This window comes from Schistocerca serialis, chromosome 4 (genome assembly GCF_023864345.2).
Source record: "Schistocerca serialis cubense isolate TAMUIC-IGC-003099 chromosome 4, iqSchSeri2.2, whole genome shotgun sequence".
Lineage (NCBI taxonomy): Eukaryota > Metazoa > Arthropoda > Insecta > Orthoptera > Acrididae > Schistocerca > Schistocerca serialis.
This window is the reverse complement of record NC_064641.1, coordinates 824,589,542-824,607,593: the sequence shown is the minus strand read 5'-3', so window position 1 is coordinate 824,607,593 and position 18,052 is coordinate 824,589,542. Positions and strand designations below refer to the sequence as shown.

Below are 18,052 nucleotides of genomic sequence, written 5' to 3'. Positions count from 1 at the left end.
CAAAGGAAATAACAGTTAGACGAAGATGATAATGGAGATACGATATTTCGAGAAAAATTTCACAGAGTACTGAAAGATCTAAGCCGAGACAAGGTCCCTGCACTATCGACATCGAATTCGTGGGATCATTGGAAGGTCAAGTCGTGACAAAACTGTTCCACCCCACCTGGCGTACAAGAACAGCAGACTGGTGAAATACCCTCAGACTTCTAGAAGTGTGTAGTAATTCTAATTCATAAGATGACAGGTGTTGACAGGTGCGAATATTACCGAAGAATGAAGAGACTGTTAGAAGGTGACCTTAGTTTGGGTTCCTTCCTTCGACTTATGTTAGGAAATAGCTTGAAGGAAGGAAAACCTACTTTTATAGCTTTTTTAGATTCAGAGAAAGCTTTTAACAGTTTCAATTGGAATATAATCCTTGGAATTTTGAAGGTAGCACCGATAAATAGATGAAGTGAAAGCTTCTCGCAGTGTGGTCAGACGCGAAACTGCAGGTGCAAGAGTATGCCGTCCGTTGAGCAAGCTCTACAGTAAACCAGAGAGATATTTGGCAAGTGAACTGAAGTTCAGGGGAAGAAAATCAAAACCGAGGTTTCGCTATGACACTAATTCTGTCAGCAACGGCAGAGGATTTGGACATTTAAATCAGACGGGAAGCGTCTTGTAAGAGGTTATAAGGTGAACATAAGAAAGAGACACAAGGGAAAAACTCATAAACCTACAGACAGTAGCCTTTTTAAATAGTGGTGAGGATTACGTGGAGCTAGTTCCGTTGACGGGAACTAATAAGAAAGTAATGCAACTTTTTGTGCTGTTGGCTGTACATGTCGTCTTCCTTTTAACTCTTCCCTACATCAAACTCCAGATAATTCGTGTCAACATAGAGAAAATCGATATTTCATAATGACTGTACGTCTGAAGTGTTACATAAAGTTGGAGTGGCGAGCTCCTTTGATGCTTCTTAACTGTACCCAACAAATAATAATAATAAAAAAAAATGGCTCTGAGCACTATGGGACTTAACATCTGTGGTCATCAGTCCCCTAGAACTTAGAACTACTTAAACCTAACTAACCTAAGGACATCACACACATCCATGCCCGAGGCAGGATTCGAACCTGCGACCGTAGCAGTCGCGCGGTTCCGGACTGAGCGCCTAGAACCGCTAGACCACCACGGCCGGCACAAATAATCATTAAAATTTGCAGTAGCATTCTTTTACCTTTTATCATTAGGGCCGTGAGGGCCTCTATTTCATGTTAACAGTTAAAAACGCTTTTTTTAATGAAATGTGAGGCAGTACAATTTTGTAGATACTTTTAGACTTACATGAATGAATGTAAAACTTGACTGTTAAGCTATTATAATCGGCAGCTGTTAGATGCGTGATTTAGAGTAAATACGTAAACTCACATAACATTACTCTTGTTAGCTGTGTCGCAAAGTTTAGTCTTTCCTCCATTGACACTCTCGTATAAAGCTCATTCATAACTTTACCCGACGTGCTGACGAAGAAATCTCCCTGTACTTTTAATGTATGAAAAAGTATCGGTGTATGTTAATCACGAAATAGGTATTTTGTTCGAGGTCTCATCGTGCAGTTAGTGTTTTTATGTAAATTTCTCGAAAGTGAGTTGTAGACACCTGCGGTTACTTACGTCATTTCTGTTACGCAGAAAATCTAATCAACAGTAAATTTCTAAATCCGTCTGGCGTTCCCGTACATTACAGTGTTGGGCGAGAAATGAAAATATTATGATATATTTCACCCTCATTTCGTTAATCATGACGAATATTCATTTGTGTTTAGTTCCCACCCATGAGCTTACTTGGATCTGGATGAGCACACCCGCACGTTATTAACTCATCAGGAGTCTCTCGTAATGAAACAGTATTTATTGCGGACAGCTTGCGTTATGAAGCGCGGGGATATGTATCAAACGTCAGCTGATGTGGGCGTGCTGGTCGTGCGTCGCGGAGGTGGGTATGCCCACGTGTCTGTCACAGACGCCGGATACTGCCGCACATGGCGTGCGTTTTGGCATCCGGCATTAATCGGCAGCTGCTAACTGTAAGACTGCGTACTTTAGGTAGGTGGAGGTAAAGCCACACGTGGGATAAAGTAAAATCTCGCATCGAGGTTTTGTATTGATTGCCATCGGTTCAGGAGTTGACGACCAGGTGGCAGGTTTCTCTTATTGTAACTTACTGTTCTTTTAAACCTCGTTCCGGCAGGTCGCTCCAGTATTGAGAAAATGAGGAAAGTCTGTTTTGTACAATTTACGTGTAACTTTCCTCATGTTTTACTTGAACGTCGTATAATGTAGAGTTTGAAAAGAACCATCAACGAATTACTCGTTGACGTTACGTCATCAACAGTAAAGGTTCACTTTCGCGTGGCCCACAAAATCAACAGTGGCGCATTTGTCAGAAAATGGCGAAATGGGGCAAATCCCCCGCAAGTGTTTTGGGGTAAAACCCTGCAGTTCCAACAATGTAACGACAGTTCTTCAGTGATAACACCTGCGAAAGATGACATTCAGCACACACTGCGTGAGCTTATCTCACCTGAAGATATAATTTCGCTATCTAAAATAATGATTTATGGATAACTTTCTGGTGAAGTATTTAAATCTGTGCTTATAAAGTTTACAGCCAATAAAAAACCATTGAAAAAAGAATGCATGGTCAAAGAAAGGAGTGCCAAAGAAAGAAAAGGGCGTGTTGTAGACGTGCTTTAGAAACAAAACGGCGTAAGCCAGATTTCATTGCCTCAGTGTCAAAAAACGGAAGAAAACGAATCTTAGAGTCACCCGATTATCCTTCAGAATCAGATAAAGACCTCTCACATCACGATGGCAGTCAGATATACATGTGGACTCACTATTTGGCCAAGAAGTATGAGAAGAAGAAGAAGAATAAAAAGAGTCTGGGACTTTAAGGAAGAATCAGAGGATCAAAGCACACTACTTACTAGGTAGCTAGATAGTTTAGCATCGGTAACTGAACTCTTTCAGGTTACCGTACTACCCTCCTTTCATGGAGAAGAAAGTATTATTTTTGTCCAAGTGTTTTTAAGCATTATTTTCAACTTTACTTGACATTTCAGTTAAATATTGTGTTGGGTGGCGTGGCTACCATGCAACAGTGTTACAAAGAATTATTTCAAGCCAGCCGCTGCGGCAGAGCGGTTCTAGGCGCTTCAGTCCGGAACCTCGCTGCTGCTACGGTCGCAGGTTCGAATCCTGCCTCGGGCATGGATGTGTGTGATGTCCTTAGGTTAGTCAGGTTTAAGTAGATCTAAGTCTAGGGGACTGATGACCTCAGATGTTAAGTCCCATAGCGCGTAGAGCCATTTGAACCATCTGAATAATTTAAAACTGATTTATCGTTCAGTAATCCCCTTCTATCCATGATTATCTGAAATGGGGTCGAAGACCCGCACTGCGGGGATTTACCCCATTTTGTTGGACAAAACCTAGAAATTTTTGTTTTAGCTAATTGTACATTTCTCTGTAATTAATTATCAGACAGAACTGAAATTTGGATAAGTAATAATCCAGCCTATCGCGGTAAAATCTACCCTTCACACTATTAGAAAAACTGAAAATTGCGAGGCTCTGCCGGTGCTTACTCTACTCGGCACTATAAAAAGAGCATGTTGTTTAGGTAGGTTCGTGCAATTCTCCATTGCTGTCGTTTGCCGGCTGTCCTGTTCACTTCAGCATCGCTGCTGTTTCCCTCCTATCTCGTCTATCACTGTGATCTTCAACAGTGACATCCCATTTCAGAGGCTTCTGTTCGTCTCGAGCTCACTTTTCCTGTTTGTCCATGTTTCGAAATCATACAGACCTGTTCTCCTAACGTATCTCACGGAGGAAAATGCTAATGAAATTCTTACTATTGAAACAGCAAATTGTATCATTTAATACTTTTACTAACCACCTTGCGCTGAATTTACTGTTTACAAAGCACTTAATTTTCAGAAAAAATACGCAGATTGTGATGGGTCATTTCAACAGTCTTAGCAGTGTATGGGGATATGTTCATGAAGATGAGATTGATGAAGCAGTCAAAAATGGGCAGAAATGAATCATTTTACTCTAATCCACGATGAAAAACTGTCTGCATCATTCAAAAGTGGCGAATGGAGGCGCAATTATAATGCTACGTTATGTACAGTAATATCAGTGTCAATTAACAATGTGTAAAATCTGTTTGCTCCTCAGTATCTGACTCAGAACACAGACCAATAATGTGCCAAGTATTTTCTGCAGTTAGACCTCAGAAAGTACCTTTCCGTATAAGGTACAATTTCAAATGGACTGAATGGTCGTAATGTACAGAATCCAGTGAAATCTTCGCTGCGACTGTAAAGAGATCCTTCAGAACGTTTGTACCTCGCGGCTACCGGACATTTATATTCTGGTCTTATGTCAGATCAAGCTGCTCTAATTATAGAATGTATCAATCTAGTGGATAAAAATGCTTTTAGCGAACCAATTGTTGAAGCTGGAGACAAAAAGGGATCAGTGGATTAGAATTATTGAAGACTTAGACCTGATAAGAGACAGCCAGGAAGCACGAAGGCCTTGAAGACTTCTAAGCAATTATCGAACTAAGGTCGCTAAACATAACATCATCACTGCCTACCAAATAGCACGTACAGTACTGCTAAACAGTATGCCACCCACAAATCTAAATTGCCCACTGTTAATAGGGGACAGGAGGAGAGTAACGATCTTATAACACCATTCAGAATGGTTAGGTTCGAGAAGACTAACAGAATAAAAATGGAAAATCAGCATACTGGGATGATATTCCAACAGAGCGAATTAAGCACTTTGGCCTCACAACACAGAAATGGGTCCTCCAGCCCTGCACAACTATATGATCAGATACCAAATTCCTAAGATAATAACGAAAGAGCCTGCTAAATCCTGGCAAAAAAGGGAACAATCTAAACTTTAGACCAGTTGGACTACAATGTCACCTCTACAAACTGTTAGGAAGATTGGTCTTAAATCGCACTCTGCCTGTACCTGAACTCTTAGTTGTACCTCATAAAGCTGGATTTCGTCCTGGCAAAAGTTATACTGGACAGCTGAATCTCACGCTATTTCGAAGCTCGTAAGGTGACTGGATTGGTATTTGTCGATTTATAGCAGTGTACGACACCGTTAACCGTCGGCTCATGTTAACTAAGCTTCACAACCTTACGAAGGACTTCAACCTAACGAGGTTCATCGTCATTCTTTTGCAGAATTACAGGTTCTACGTTGAGTTTCAAGGACAGCACAGCCTATGGAAGTTACAGAAGAACGAGCTTCCTCAAGGAAGCGTGCTGACACCAATCACGTTCAGTGTACAGGGTGAGTCACGTAAGACGTAACACCCCTTTTATTTCGTGAACGGTCACACCTATAGAAACCCGATTTTCAGCAAATATTACAGCGTTGATGGACATTTTATATGAATGGAATCGTACACTTTTTATAACTGCATTCGGTAGCTCTGAGAAGACAATTACAGTGATATATTAAAAAAAAGCACTCCGTCTTCAGGCCACGAGTGGCCTACCGGGACCATCCGACCGCCGTGTCATCCTCATTGGAGGATGCGGATAGGAGGGGCGTGGGGTCAGCACACCGCTCTCCCGGTCGTTATGATGGTATTCTTGACCGAAGCCGCTACTATTCGGTCGAGTAGCTCCCCAATTGGCATCAAGAGGCTGAGTGCACCCCGAAAAATGGCAACAGCGCATGGCGGTCTGGATGGTCACCCATCCAAGTACCGACCACGCCCGACAGCGTTTAACTTCGGTGATCTCACGGGAACCGGTGTATCCCCTGCGGCAAGGCAATGATATAGGGTTTGTTATTGTTGACGTTGAAACCCATCGTGAAAAACAATCGGGGAATATCCTAGAATGTGAGGGCATGGTGGATGGAAAAGGAATTTGCGGTGCAAACACTACCAAGCAGGCGTCTCGGACTAGGATAAGTAGTTGTGTACCGTAAGTTACGCCAGCGCTACGAGATTTAAGTTTCATTTTCCCTTGAACCAACTAACGACCTTATACGGAAATACAGTACAACATATGCTAGAATCTGTGCTATTACAAAGGGGTTAGGAAAACTATAGCACATTTGTGTAACCTTCCAAATTTACGTGTACTGAAATACATAAATCAACTGTCCATTCTTCAAAAATAGAGAGGTCTTATACGCTGCAAAAAGCATCTATTGTATTAAAGACATAAATTTTGGACGCGGCATTCGACCTATCTTTTCTTGTACGTGGCAGTGTGCTTCTTAGAGGTGAAATACATATTGTCGGACAACTGTCTCTGCCTACACTGCGCTACATTTTATATGGTGTACATTCGTCGGCGTAAACATTTTATTAAAAATACTTGGTGACCACCTATACGCTGCAAAATAAATATTATTCATAAAGAAACATCGTTTCATGCTGAACGTAAGCGTGTAATGACAATGTTACCAGTTATGTGCAATACACCCTGTCGACTTATTTGACATTGCAATTCAATTTAGAACACACGTAAATGAAATAAACAATTTACTGACAAACACTTGGTAACAACACAAATCACATAACATGGTCTTTGTCTTCCAAAAAAATGTCCTCATTCTTTATTGAAGCATGTGCTCAAACTGATGACCATGGACTGAATGGTACATTTGCAATCGCCGTTAATAATAATGAACGGATGGCATGCACTGGCGATTCGACGACACATATCGTCTGGCGTAGTTGGGGCTTCGTCGTAGATTGCATCTTTGAGTGCTTTCCAAAAAATGAAATCAAGAAGATTCAAAGCGGGGACCTCACAGGTCATTTGATAACAGAATTTCGTCCTGCCCATTGTCAAGGAAAGTATTTGCCTTGCAACACGGGACGAGTGAGCTGGACAACCGTCGTGTTGCATACACTAACGAATATCCAGTGGTACCTCTTCTAGAAGAACCGGCAGAATGTGCGTCAGAAAGTGCGCTTACGAGTATCCATTTAGAGCGCCTGAGATGGAGTAAGATCCCACAATGTAATTTCTTATGATGCCGCGCCATACGTTTACACTCCAAGGCCGTTAACGTGGACATTAGTTTGGTTAGTAAACATTGTTTCAACGGTAAAGAGCACAATTTGTAAAAATGTAGGATCGTCTCTCAGTTGTTGAGGGGCAAACCGACAAAATTCTGTAAGACGTTCGATATAGTAACAGATGATAGGGATGGAAATTCTGTCGATGCAGGATGCGAATGACACTCGTCTGACTGATTCCGCGTACTTTGGAAATATGTCTCGTACCACAGTACGGATTCAGTAGCGTCGTAGCCAGAACAGCTGCTTCGTGTTCCCCGTCAGTCGCAGTCTTCTTTCTTGTCCTTTTTTTGACTGTAAAGCGGTCTGTTCGCACTAGCGGTTTAATAATTCGTGCAATTGCCTGGCGCGTCGGACATTGGCGACCCGGATAGATAGCCGTTTACCTCTCATAAAAATTTTAAAACTGTGTTCCAAAGTGAGATCATCTCCTTAAAATAACTGATTTTTTACTTTTTACCAATTTCTTGTATTTGTTGCTTACTACGATGGTACAGGCAAAATTTGTGAAAAATTTTAAAATAATATTTCAAAGTGAAACCGCCTCCTCAAAAAAAAAAAAAAAAAAAAAAACAACCTGATTGTTTCCTTCTTGATTTGTTGCTTAGTATGATGTTACAGGTCAATTTGTGAAATTTTTTTAAATTAATCCTTTTTATATTAATGGGACTCAAATGGTTAAACCAAATCCATCTAAGACAGAAGTATATGCTTTCCAGTTGAGAAACCGGGAATCCACTCTGGAATTGAGTATAGCCTGGTCAGTGGTTGAACTGGAACAATGTGATACTTCAAAATACCTGGGAATGACATTCGAGAGGTCACTTACATACAATAAGCATTGCATGAACACGAAGTTGAAAGTTTCCACCAGGAAGTTCTGCGATGGCACTGTGTTATTCTGCTGCAGAGAACGCCAAACAGGTGAATGTAGTCCTCAGTGACAAATTCAGACTTATAACAGAAGTTTAGAATTTATTCCAACCATTACACGGAAGTGGACTGCACATACAAAGACTGATATCCTGGAAGAAATTGTGCCACGCGGTATTGACAGGGGATGGCTGACACGAAGTCCTTGAACAGATTGAGATCAGGAATGGACAGTTCCAGGGTTAATATGGGAAAATGGGCCTACGAAAACAAGAAGATGCCAGATGCGACTGTGGTGAAGATCAGTCAGTTATTCAAATGCATCAATGTCGACTGTGTCCAAATCAGTCCCAGAGAATGCGCTAGAAGCTGCCAAGTTCCGTCAAATTTTGTATAACGTAATGTTTGTTAAATGTGTATGTTTCTGACACAAGAGTGATAACAATAATCAATCTTCTTCTCGTCTCAAGAGAAGGTATAAATTTTGGATGAAGCATCTGTTTAATTGTAGCAATGCTTGCTACAACGACTTTCTTGAATCTTCCTTCGTTATCTACTCTAGGCACGAGAAAGTAAGTGCTCTTGCCCAAGTTTAAAATTAGCCATCCAGCACGCTCACTTGCAGCACACACCTTAGTTTTCGTTTTGTTCCGTTTCATTAAGCACGCTTCTTGGTACCTGTTCACTTTCGGCAATTACTATGTCGTAAGCGAACCACATCATGCAGTCTTTTTTTTTTTTTTTTTAAATATATGTCAAACCGATCCACCATCGAGGCAATCCGTCCCATTTTGCCTCTTGGAATCACAGGACGACGGAGTCAGTGTACTACAATAAATAAATAAGTAAAATGAATGAATTATATCTCAACGTACAAATTAAATGAGTGCTGACAATGAGGAGCCGTTCCTTTCACCTTTTCTGCTGTTCGCCTCGTCCCATTCGTCTCACAAGCGGTTACACTCTTCACGGCAACTCCGGCTGGAGGCCCTTGCACGGTGGTTATCAGCTGCGTAGGTTGAACCACGGCGGTAGTACTCCTCCTCATTTATCCTGTCTTGTGACTGGCAGAGCCTTGTCCGTCAAGTGAGGGGTCAGTTTGACAGGTGTAGAGAAATGCGAATCATTGTGGAGGTAGATACTGGCTCATTTCGTCGAAGAAACTGATTCAGAACACTGTTGTCAATGTTAGGTGAAAAATTACCTAATTTGATGTACATGCTTATGAACAGATTTGAGATTAATTACAAAATAAATTATATACATGACAAGCTTTTGATAAAATCTTCTTGACTTCCAGCCAGCGAAATCCTACACTGTACTGATTAAATGTTTTAGCCTGGGTGACACAATATCTGTCTACTGTTCAGTAAGTGACCAACGTCCAAGTCTTATACCAAAAGAAGCAACTAGTTTCATTTGGTAATTATCACAGTATGCGTTTAATTACAAAATAAAGCCAAGTCTCTTAGTTTTTCAAGATCTGGATATGTCCATTGTCAATGTATTTTTGAGACAGAAAGATTTTCTTCTTTAAGGACTTTCGGAAGACATAATTTTATCAACAGATACTTTCGTTAGCCTACCTTATTGTCGTGCTAACAACCACTTGACAGATTGTCCCAGTGGACTTATATATTTGGGCTTACGAGATTATTGGTTATCAAAAGGTGACAGCGCTATTTTAGTGGCCACCTAATGCTTACGAATGTTAGAGAATCACTTTTTGTTTGTACCTCATTTCATCAGTGAATCACGTTGTAAACGGCCCACTGTGAACGAAACAGAAGTATCCCAACTGCCTTGTTGCCTTGAGCTGTGATGCGTGCAGTATAGCGTTGTCGCTAACGTCGCTATCTGGCATGCTCCGGGTTGCCAGTTTACACCCGACCACCTGGACTATTAACGCTCGAGCCAACTTTTAATGTGTGATGAACAACCTGATTCGACGCCTTAAGTGGACGACTTGTCTTTATTATCTAGATGATGATGTAGTTTTTTCGAAGACATTTGGAGGACATTTGAGCCGACTGATGCACCATGATGAACTGTCTACAGACTTTAGGTCTCCACCTGAATTAGAAAAAAAAAGCTTCTTCATCACCCAGGAAAAAAAATCTTGGGGCGCCAAGGGAATGGCGATCGAGTCTCCTCCGACCTAGAGACAGTAAGAGCAGTCACAAATTTTCCGACTCATCGGCACCTTCGTGATATGAGAAGTTCTCACGGAATTTGCTCGTACTATTGGCGATTCGTAATAGATTTCTGTACCAAGGCACGCCCCTTGCAAGAACTACTGCAGGAAACGTCAAATTTTCCTAGAACGAGGCGAAAGAAAGATTTTTTCTTGTCCTAGAATAGGCTAACATCATCTCCACCTATAGCACTGTATAACGAGATTGCTGATACTGCACATCGACACTAGCGGTTTTGGTATATGGGCAATTCCAGAACAAATTCAGGAAGATATTGAAACCGTGATAGCTGATGCTCCTCGAGTACTCTCAGAGTCTGAGAAGAATTGTTCTACAACCGAGAAAGAGTTCCGTGCAGTTGTTTGGTCCATGAACAAGTTCGGTTCACCGTTCTCTGTGTTGGCTGACTAGCCTGAAGAATCCTTTGGGTCGACTGGCGAGATGTACAGCAAGGCTTCTGGAGAGCCACATCACAGTGGTATACAAAAAGAGTCGCAAACACAAGGAGGCTGACTGCCGTCCAAAGAATCCTTTGCCGGAACACAGCTACGTGGGCGAAATCTCAGTCATCACTGCATTAAATGACATTGCTGCCCAAGAGGTCCATTCCATTTTGGTGGACTGGGGCTACTGCGGCTGGGATTGGTACCAGACGCTACAGAGGTAACTGCGGCATCATATCCTTCTGTCGCTGGCATTCCTTACAGTGGCTCATCTCATACAATGTTCTGTATATTAACTGGAATATTCCTTTGGTCTCTTATTCATTCTTCAAGGGTTCTATGGCCTTTAGCAATGCTGCATCTTCCCTCTGTGCAGGAGCAATGTTATTTAATGCAGTGTTGACTGAGCTTTCGTCAACGCAACAGTTGTTCAGCCAAAGGATCTCATGAAAGACAGTCAGGTAGCGTTCATTTTCGTAAGCCCCTCGTGGCACTCGCATACAGCAAAGTGAAGCAGACACTAAAGGTTTCACACAAATGGTCGCGGGGCCGAAATAACAATGGATACACTGCTCCCATTTCAACCAGACGATATTAATAATGACTTCGTGAAACACGTCATCACCAGGCCGAAGAGGGAGTCATCTGGCTCTAATAAGGAAATCTAGAGGCCAACCCCAGCAGCCTTTGCATTACTCCTGTGCGGAAAGAGGAACTACCGGAAAAGTTACTAAAGCGCTACTTTAAGCCATATTGTATCTTTCGTCACTTGTCAGATGTCACGTATGAAGCCGAGGATTATGACCTTTAATCAATCAGACAGGAGCGCGAACATATCATCTATGTCCTCCAAATGAAGCCGTACTACAGCCCAAAGGCACAAATCGACCATGGGGGGCCTAAGGGAACTGAACACCAATCAGACGATCGCCAAGCTTCGATCGGAGGAGGTACCTTCGATGCTCGTCATAGTGAAGAATGTGACAATAAAACCTGAACACGAGGATCTGCGAGCGCTGCTATACAGAGGACCATTGACCAAATCTAAATCCAGGGTGCTGTAATTGGCTCCCATGAGAACATACGAAACAGCGGGCCATTGTTTCTACGGGAGAGGGTGCAATGTGGTGAGCCATGGCACATCGGTGTATTGTAGTGGTTTGCATCGTTGTGTGGTGTTTCGGGGGTCGCCACTTCAAACCCGACCGCCAGAAATTTCTTAATATTTATCAGTTCTGGAATATTCTTGAAATATCTTTTGTTCGTAATATTTGTGTATCTTGGAACATTCGATGTTTGTATATATACCAGCATTCTGAAATATTTGATGTTTGTAAATGTCTACACCCTCCGTCACGGAGGTCAGTTTTGTTCTGGTTGTACGATGGTGTTCGTAGTAAATGGTTCAAATGGCTCTGAGCACTAATCTGAGGTCATCAGTCCCCTAGAACTTAGAACTACTTAAACCTAACTAAACTAAGGACATCACACACATCCATGCCCGAGGCAGGATTCCAACCTGCGACCGTAGTGGTCGCGCGGTTCCGGACTGAACCGCCTAGAACCGCTCCGCCGCACGGGTCGTCCTGTTAGTAGTAAATGGGTTTTCAGTTCTAAGCGTTGCACTTCGTTAACGAACCTTCGGTCGGGTTGGGACCTGATTGTTGTTTCGACGTGATGACATTTTAAGTGACCACTGCATACACTTTCACTCTGTACTGGTCTTTTTTACAGAAACTTCTCTGAGGAGTACTTGTAAATTGCCGTAGTTGCTCTGACAGTTGATTGGTGCTAAATATTTTGATACTCTGAGCCCAGTGATTTGGTACTAGAAGATGCGGTGCTAACGGTTGGATCTTAGTTGTGATCATAATTTGGACTCATCCGTTCTGTCGATATTATATAGAGTTGAAAACAAAACTAAATGATTATCCTTCTAGTATTGCACACATATAGTTCACAATTCACCCTGTTTTGCGTAACAGCTAATAATACCAGAACAAAAGACTCCAAAAATTTTGTTCCAGTTAAATGATGCAGTACATTTCACTGAAATAAAATTTTTGGAGTCTTTAGCTCTGTCACTTAGCTGTTATCCAAAACAGGGTGAATTATGAACTATACGAATTGTGTGCAATAGTAGAAGGGATTGTCATTTAGTCTTGTTTTAAGAACTCTAGATAATATCGACAGAACTGAAAACTTGTTTCGACTGTAAAAGTATGGAGGAAATAAGTGATTACGATCTTGAATAACGTCTATTTGAACAAATTCTGCTGCAATAAAGAAGTAAAAGATATCTAGTGAATCTACTCAACGTTTTTTCTTCTAAGTATTGCAATTTTAAAGGTTCATTTTTGTGTGGAAAATTTTACATACAACCATTACTTTCAGGGCACGGAAGTCACGCATCATCTCATTTCCCTGGTCTGCGGGAAGAAAAATAAGGAACAACGATGTCTGACAGCATTAGCGATCCCAGTGATGTAAGTACTTCTGTTTATTTACTTTTTTATCCTGCCATAATTTAACCAAACATGAGAGATATGCACAACGAGTAAGACTAAAATGTACTTGCTGTTACCGTTAAGTGTTATTTACTTCTGATTTAACACTCTTAAAAAATGTACTCGACTACTGCTCGAAGTCGAAGCATAAACCAAAATGAAACCTATAAAGAGTGAGAGACGTATCGTCCGACTCCACTTTAATTATGCGGCCCTACGATGACAAATATGATTACTAGCGAACGCAATATTCAAGTGTCACAATAAAACTTTTCAGTTTTTTATTTTCGTTGGACATAAATATTAAAAATTGATGATTAAACGCCTTTGCCAGGCGCATATGTAACATCAACTTGAGACGTGGCAGTGTTATGTCATCTCACTGTACACGTTCGTCTTAGCATTAATATGTTGGCAAATTAAAATAATGAAGGAGGCAAGAAATCAGGTGGAATCGTATGTAAATAGATGTGAAAGCTTATTAAAATAAGATTGTTGAGCATTTCATCGTGATCAGAGTGACGGTGACGAGGTATTTGAATGTTAGTTCTGCTTAATGATCCTCATTCGCACGGTGGTGGTTACGCACAGCGGTGTCGCAGACACGAGTGTAGGTATGCGCAAAAACATAGGTCGGCATTGTAGGAATTCAGACTATGGTTTCTGCCCAACTACAACCTGGTGGAACAGTTCAAGAGTTTGAAGAAGGGGAAAAGAAAAATAGTCCATCATAAAATTACGGATTGTCATAGTTAGCAGATAGGAGAAATCAGGTCATGTACCATTGTGCGACTCACTCCTCAGGAGCCATCGATTTAAGCAGTTCATTTATCTTCATGGCTATGTACAAGAATATGGTAATCTTATTAGGTGCAGACTGAAACTTGACTATAGACTGGTACAGACTAATGCAGACAAATGAAGACTGGTACAGACTAATGCAGACTCGTACAGACTGGTGCAGACAAATGCAGACTGACAGATCGGAGGTCTGTACACTCGTTATAATACCTCGCGCGTTCAGGTATCACTGCGCGAGTGTGATCCGCGAGGAGAAAAGGTTCTACGTTAGCAGCAATCTCATTGGCTGCGTTACATATTAATACGGAGATCGGCGGAAGCAGAATTTGGTCCGCCTCTAAGGCAGCGCCATCTCGTAGTGTGGAGATGGACGAGCGCTGCGCCTGCGCTGTTGTGCTTAGTGGGGCGCGCTCTAGTGGGAAAGTTGTGTACGCGCTGACTACGCGGAACTATGTACACAACAGAACCAAAAAGAGATAATCAAATTAACATCAGTTACGAGAGGAGTAACGAAATGTTTCAAACTGACAGAGCAAATGCTTCTGGCTGTTTCTTCAAAATATCCCTATATAGTTTCCAATTATCCCATTCAAACTCTTCAGGTCCTTCTGTCGAATGTGTATTATTCATCAACAAGTAATCAGGTGCCCTTATGTTTTTAAAAGTGCTCCAAAGCAGACAAAAAAGGCTCAATTATATTTTGATCTGGTAACTGCTGTGGTCATAGGAAATGCTACACTTCATTCTCGTACTCACAAAGTTCAAATGGCTCTGAGCACTATGGGACTTAACTTCTCAGGTCACGAGTCCCCTAGAACTTAGAACTACTTAAACCTAACTAACCTAAGGACATCACCCACATCCATGCCTGAGGCAGGATTCGAACCTGCGACCGTAGCGGTCGCGCGGTTCCAGACTGAAGCGCCTACAACCGCTTGGCCACCGCTCACAAAGCCAGTCCTGGACGAAGTGAGCTGTGTGAAGAAGAGCCCTGTCATCTTGGAAAACATTGTTCCATGGGATGGACTTCATCAGCCAAAATGGTCACACAGTGCTTGACAGTAATGCGATATGGCATAGTAACCATTGGGAGCAAGGAATACCACGATATGCATGCCAAAATCAGTATCGAACACCCGGCATATTTCATGTGGTGTCACCGCCAGACACCACACTTGCTAGGTGGTAGCCTTTAAATCGGCCGCGGTCCGTTAGAATACGTCGGACCCGCGTGTCGCCACAATCAGTGATTGCAGACCGAGCGCCGCCACACGGCAGGTCTAGAGAGACTTCCTAGCACTCGCCCCAGTTGTACAGCCGACTTTGCTAGGGATGGTTCACTGACAAATTACGCTCTCATTTGCCGAGACGATAGTTGGCGTAGCCTTCAGCTACGTCATTTGCTACGACCTAGCAAGGCGCCATTAGCATTTGCTATTTATCTTGTGATGCATGTACCGTCAGACCGATGTTCACAAATTATGGATTAAAGTTAAGTATTCCAACAGATACGTACTATTTTTGCTAGTCTCATATCCCTGACCTGTTCCAGACCTCACGCCATTCTGCGAGAGCTTAAACGCCTGCCTTTCGGCTACCCGTCATTGTGGATTGGCTGTCTTGCCAGTCCACAACATTTCATTCTTGGGACGTAAACTCTGCCAAAAGCTGGTTTTCACAAGAAAGAAAATTCATCCGATCATACGATTTTCTTCCATTGCTCCATAGCTTAGGTTTCATGGTTTCAGCGCCACGGTTACCTTATTCGGGAATTTGCATCACTGATGTGTGGTTTTCGATTTTCAGCACGCCCTGCAATTACCAGGTTATAGAACTCCCTTCGTGTTGTTTTGATGTTGACACGGTTCATGAACCATAGACCTTGCCGTTGGTAGGGAGGCTTGCGTGCCTCAGCGATACAGATAGCCGTACCGTAGGTGCAACCACAACGGAGGGGTATCTGTTGAAAGGACAGACAAACGTGTGGTTCCTGAAGAGGGGCAGCAGCCTTTTCAGTAGTTGCAGGGGCAACAGCCTGGATGATTGACTGATCTGGCCTTGTAACACTAACCAAAACGGCCTTGCTGTGCTGGTACTGCGAACGGCTGAAAGCAAGGGGAAACTACGGCCGTAATTTTTCCCGAGGGCATGCAGCTTTACTGTATGAATGAATGATGATGTCGTCCTCTCGGGTAAAATATTCCGGAGGTAAAATAGTCCCCCATTCGGATCTCCGGGTGGGGACTACTCAGGAGGACGTCGTTATCAGGAGAAAGAAAACTGGCGTTCTACGGATCGGAGCGTGGAATGTCAGATCCCTTAATCGGGCAGGTAAGTTAGAAAATTTAAAAATGGAAATGGATAGGTTAAAGTTGGATATAGTGGGAATTAGTGAAGTTCGGTGGCAGGTGGAACAAGACTTTTGGTCAGGTGAATACAGGGTTATAAATACAAAATCAAATAGGTGTAATGCAGGAGTAGGTTTAATAATGAATAAAACAATAGGAATACGGGTAAGCTACTACAAACAGCACAGCGAACGCATTGTTGTGGCCAAGATAGACACGAAGCCCACGCCTACGACGGTAGTACAAGTCTATATGCCAACTAGCTCTGCAGATGACGAAGAAATTGAAGAAATGTATGATGAAATAAAAGAAATTATTCAGATAGTGAAGGGAGACGAATATTTAATAGTCATGGGTGACTGAAATTCGGTAGTAGGAAAAGGGAGAGAAGGAAACGTAGTAGGTGAATATGAATTGGGGGTAAGAAATGAAAGAGGAAGCCGCCTGGTAGAATTTTGGGCAGAGCATAACTTAATCATAGCTAACACTTGGTTCAAGAATCATCAAAGAAGGTTGTATACATGGAAGAACCCTGGAGATACTAAAAGGTATCAGATAGATTATACAATGGTAAGACAGAGATTTAGGAACCAGGTTTTAAATTGTAAGACATTTCCAGGGGCAGATGTGGACTCTGACCACAATCTATTGGTTATGAACAGCAGATTAAAACTGAAGAAACTGCAAAAAGGTGGGAATTTAAGGAGATGGGACCTGGGTAAACTGACTAAACCAGAGGTTGTACAGAGTTTCAGGGAGAACATAAGGGAACAATTGACAAGAATGGGGGAAAGAAATACAGTAGAAGAAGAATGGGTAGCTTTGAGGGATGAAGTAGTGAAGGCAGCAGAGGATCAAGTAGGTAAAAAGATGAGGGCTAATAGAAATCCTTGGGTGACAGAAGAAATATTGAATTTAATTGACGAAAGGAGAAAATATAAAAATGCAGTAAATGAAGCAGGCAAAAAGGAATACAAACGTCTCCAAAATGAGATCGACAGGAAGTAAAAAATGGCTAAGCAGGGATGGCTAGAGGACAAATGTAAGGATATAGAGGCTTATCTCACTAGAGGTAAGATAGATACTGCCTACAGGAAAATTAAAGAGACCTTTGGAGAAAAGAGAACGACTTGTATGAATATCAAGAGCTCAGATGGAAAACCTGTTCTAAGCAAAGAAGGGAAAGCAGAAAGGTGGAAGGAGTATATAGAAGGTCTATACAAGGGCGATGTACTTGAGGACAATATTATGGAAATGGAAGAGGATGTAGATGAAGATGAAATGGGAAATATGATACTGCGTGAAGAGTTTGACAGAGCACTGAAAGACCTGAGTCGGAACAAGGCCCCGGAAGTAGACAACATTCCATTAGAACTACTGACGGCCTTGGGAGAGCCAGTCCTGACAAAACTCTACCATCTGCTGAGCAAAATGTATGAGACAGGCGAAATACCCTCAGATTTCAAGAAGAATATAATAATTCCAATCCCAAAGAAAGCAGGTGTTGACAGATGTGAAAATTACCGAACTATCAGTTTAATAAGTCACGGCTGCAAAATACTAATGCGAATTCTTTACAGACGAATGGAAAAACTGGTAGAAGCCGACTTTGGGGAAGATCAGTTTGGATTCCGTAGAAATATGGGGACACGTGAGGCAATACTGACGCTACGACTTATTTTAGAAGCTAGATTAAGAAAAGGCAAACCTACGTTTCTAGCATTTGTAGACTTAGAGAAAGCTTTTGACAATGTTGA

The 18,052-nt window shown here is 42.0% G+C and overlaps 1 protein-coding gene across 1 annotated transcript in view; it reads left to right on the top strand.

Annotated features, from left to right (window-relative positions):
* Window positions 1–18,052, top strand: part of LOC126474794 (peroxisomal leader peptide-processing protease-like) — a 787,868-nt gene that overhangs the window by 108,354 nt on the left and 661,462 nt on the right. Inside the window, exon 2 of the mRNA XM_050102270.1 lies at window positions 13,034–13,125. Coding sequence (XP_049958227.1) covers window positions 13,096–13,125 — 30 coding nt within the window. The 5' untranslated portion in view covers window positions 13,034–13,095. The remainder of the gene's footprint in view (window positions 1–13,033; window positions 13,126–18,052) is intronic.